Source organism: Triplophysa dalaica, chromosome 7 (genome assembly GCF_015846415.1).
Source record: "Triplophysa dalaica isolate WHDGS20190420 chromosome 7, ASM1584641v1, whole genome shotgun sequence".
Lineage (NCBI taxonomy): Eukaryota > Metazoa > Chordata > Actinopteri > Cypriniformes > Nemacheilidae > Triplophysa > Triplophysa dalaica.
In genome coordinates this window covers 13685531-13689912 of record NC_079548.1, presented here as the reverse complement: position 1 = coordinate 13689912, position 4382 = coordinate 13685531, and the positions used below count along the sequence as shown (strand labels likewise).

Genomic DNA, 4382 nt, shown 5'->3' with positions numbered 1-4382 from the left:
TAGTTTCAAAATGGCAGGTAAGAAATTGGTTGTTTCCCATAGAAGACATGAAATCCCTTTTTTAAGATTAATAATTTAAACATCCCTTTTTTAAATTAATAATTTAAGCCAAGTATTTTAAAGTGAAAGTCAACAGAACAACCCCTGAAGTCCAAAAGTCAGCAACACATTGGCTAGTATAATTTGAATTTCAGCGGGTAACTCAAGCTCATACATGGCAAATAAAGGATCGAAAATACACTCAACAAATGAAAAAACATAACTAAGTAATACAAATAGTAGAGCAATAGCTATCTTACACATCAAGACCAGTAAGTTTTGCTTACCTTAGAACTTTGTGTTTTCTTTCCGCTGAGACTGTTCGTGCTTCTGACTACCCGCGCGCGAGACCAGAGTCCTAGCATGAGAGGAGTTAACTCTGGAATCCAGTCTGGAATCTCGCGAGATTATCCAATTTTTTTTAATCAAGTTGTCGTTGAGTGAGAGAGTGCATCTAACTTGTATCATGATAAAAATATGCTATAAAAATATTCATGATTTTGGATGGGCAACCACCCCCCAAAAAACGGTATAAATAATAATTTAAGTTTAACTCAATGATTTAAATGTTAAGTGTTTTAACCATCCACATTCATGTAAAATCATCACAGAAAACATTCATACCGGACAAGTTAATTTTTGTATGTTAAACATATTATGTTGATTATTGGTGCAGACCTTGCTGAATTTTCAACGTTGATTTCTAAGTATTTTACTGACCTTTTACAACCATTTAGCATTAAATATTGTTTCAATGTTGGATAAACGTTGAACCATTGACATACATAATTTCAACCAAATATCAACTTTGAATGTCGGTTGTGTGCCAGCTAGATGTAACTGTGTGAGTTGGTAATCATCATTCATTGTTTTATGCTGTCTGAGATGGAGATACAAACTCTGTGGGGAGTTCATTGTATTGGATAAAGTTCTGTGTTTCTCAGGATGTGAAGTTTGCCGCAGCTAAACATATTAATGTATAATGTACTAACATTCATACAGTTAAACTCCAAGTATCCATCTTCACTCATATAAAGTACGTTGAACAATGGCTTTGAATGTTCTATTAAGCCAGTGACTGACTTAACTCCCTTCGCTATCATATACTAACGTTATCCTCTTATATATACAGTACATATAGGTCGATTTAGACTGTTGATAAATATTCCTCACATCTGCAGTTTTGTCACGTCCAGTCGGTCTCGATCCCTCTTGAGGAACAACTTTGAAGTTAGTCCTGCTAGTACTGTCCCAGGTTGAAAAGCACTCCGGCTTGAAGTGATTCGCGCAAACAAGCAGGTTTTTACTTATGGTTTCTCATGGATTTCCTCTAAAAATAAAATAAATCCACTCCTGTCTCTTCCTAGGTTTGGACTGTGCGAGGACTACATTGCATGTCGTCCAAGAACTTTAGCCATGGCTTCTCGCACAACGCTGTCGCTTGTGAAAACAACAATTATGATAATTATATAACAATTAAACTAAAATTATGATAAAAAACGCTTTGGACGTCACAATCAGAGACAAATCTGAAACGGCTCGATTTCTCACATGCTTGTAGGAAAAGGCACACCAAAACAAACTTGGTGGGTTCTTTTTTTATGTTTTCTGGGTTGCTAGAAGCACCGAGGTACTAGTTTTCTAGTAACTAAAAACTTACTAGACTTGTCAGAATATCACCAACAGGAACACGAGCATTGGAATGGGTATGGGTATGGGCATGGGCATGGGCATGGGCATGGGCATGGGCATGGGCATGGGCATGGGCAACATTTAAGTATAACGAATACAATACAGCACATAAGTGGCACACTGAATACAATGATGGACCACAGAACAATAAAACATGAGGACTATTTAAAGTTGAGCAAATCAAGAGGGAACAGGTGTGTGGCATGAACTAATTGACAATCAAACTAAAGAGACGAAAAGGCGGTAACAGAGACTGGACCGGAGAGAGAGTATGGCGATCCATAAGATCCAAAATTGTTTCTCTCTACATGAAACAAGGGATCCTGCCATGACTATTAAACCCATATGATACTTTAGTGATATTGTTATTTGTTTCTTATTTTGTGCTCAAGTAGATGGACAACTACAGCCCTGTTTGAAATTAATACAGCCCCCCCTGCTTTGATATTGCTTCACTGTTATGAAATTCACTTCCTTTGAATTTCATCATCTATTTCGATCTCGATTTCTATAACACTTTCATGGCTGGTTGGCATGTTGGAGAAATAGCAGCCTCAGGTCAAATATAGAAACATTTATATACACAGTAAAATACATTTAACTGAAAGACTAAGATTGAAAAAACAAAGGACATAGAGTTGACTTTTATTGTAAAACTCTAAATGAACACATCTAAAAATTCACTTTTATCATAACATCAATGGTTACATATGGTTTATGCAACAGATTATTCTTCCTAACATCCTAAATTGATCGTAATTTTGTCTATATTTACTCTAAATGTAAATCTTTTAATGTGAATTAAAATATTTGTTCAGATGAAAACTATTTTGCATCACTGCAAATCCCTACCCACTTTCGAGTAAACATCAGCAAAGAGTCATCATAAAAGCCTCTCAGGTTCAAACAGCATCCCAGCATAGAAATAATACAAAATAAACCATAACCATGCGCTGTTTATCAGTACTGCTGATTCTAGCAGCTGTATTCTGTTAGTATTTAACTCAATGAGTTTATTTAAGTGTTATTTCTTTACAGGTATTATGTGTATTTATCTGGACCAAACTGCAGTCATGGTAGTTAAACCTAGAGAAACATTTTCCATTCCCTGTAAAATAACTGGATGTTCAGCCTCGCTACACACAATGATACACAAAAACAAAAACCTGTACAATAATCTCTCAATTACACTATTTGACAACTAATAAATATTTGAATTTGGTAATGTAATGAAATATACTGTTTTCATAGTTTTTTACTATTTGAAATTCACAATCATCCTTACTACATGACAAAATATTTGGATGTTTACATGAATTGTTCAAAACATCTCTTGACGCTGAACACTAAGGCTGTATTTAGGGCTTTGAAAAGCAATTTAAATGTATCTAAAGGTAATCTTCTACATACCATGACGTGCTGCCCCGCCCCACAAAAAAAAATATTTTAGACACCAACAGAGGGCTCTAGTCTCCTTCGTTTAAAAAAAGCAAAGTAACATGTTTAAACACACCTACATGAAAAAATGCATCAGCAATGCAAAACACATCTTCCATCTTTCCTATATAAATGACTGATAAATGATTTATGACTGACCTAAGTGGCTGAAAGGGAAGAGAGAAACAATGTTTTTACTTACGTTCATTCTTTTGCTGGTTTCTGTAAACAGTGAGTTTATATACATTACAAAACATTTAGAAAAAGAGTTAGGGATTTGTTAAGAAATTATGATATAAAATACAATCACATTGATTGCAGTGATGTTTTTTGTGTCTGTGTTAAGGAATCTACTCTCAGGTTGTGCTCACACAATCTGAACAGCCTGTAACTGTGTCTCCGGGTGGATCCATCAAACTAACCTGTGCCTGCAGTGGATTCACTCTGAGTAGCTATTGGATGCACTGGGTCCGTCAGGCACCAGGAAAAGGACTTGAATGGATTATATACTATTATACAGACTCTGACAAAAGCTCAGCTCAGACAGTTCAGGGCAGATTCACAGCTTCTAAAGACAGCACGAATTTCTATCTGCAGATGAATCAGCTGAAGACTGAAGACACTGCAGTGTATTATTGTGCCAGAGATTCACTTTGATTGAAGTAATACGGCTATTCTTACAAAAACCCAAAAGGGGAGGGGTTTTGAATAGCAATTAAAGGTTGAACCTTTTTATCTAGTATCTTTGTTGCACTTTTATTTCTATTAATGCATTATGTTGTAAACCTTACATTTTATATTTTGAAGTGCCAAATATGCTTACCGTGCATCTGCAATATTCTTGGGTTCCACACTAACTGTAAATTCTAACTTACTGCTATTTTTTATTTTCCAAATATAAGCTCTGTAAATTTTAGATTTGTCATGCAGAAAGATAAAATTAATTCAAATTCAATTACAAAACATGAAACATAAATGTATTGCATGAAATGTATTATCCTCTCATATTTCATTATGAAGGGATATTTCACCATTAACACCCTTTCAAATCAAACTTCATAGAACTTTTTATATACTTCAAAAGTGAAATTAACAACATTTGGGGCCATTTTTAGACTTTTCAGTTGTTTTTAAAGCCCTGTTTAAACTGTTACACAAGCTGTAAACATAAGGGAAAACCCAAAGCAAATTTCGCAGTTTTGATGAACCCAGCT

At 35.0% G+C, this 4382-nt stretch overlaps 1 gene segment (V, D, J or C); it reads left to right on the top strand.

The window, feature by feature from the left end:
- The first annotated feature begins 1741 nt into the window (after positions 1-1741).
- On the top strand, positions 1742-3825 carry LOC130425840 (immunoglobulin heavy variable 3-33-like). The segment is given in 2 exon segments: positions 1742-1805; positions 3515-3825. Coding segments are annotated over 2 exon segments (375 nt in total).
- The last annotated feature ends 557 nt before the right edge of the window (positions 3826-4382 follow it).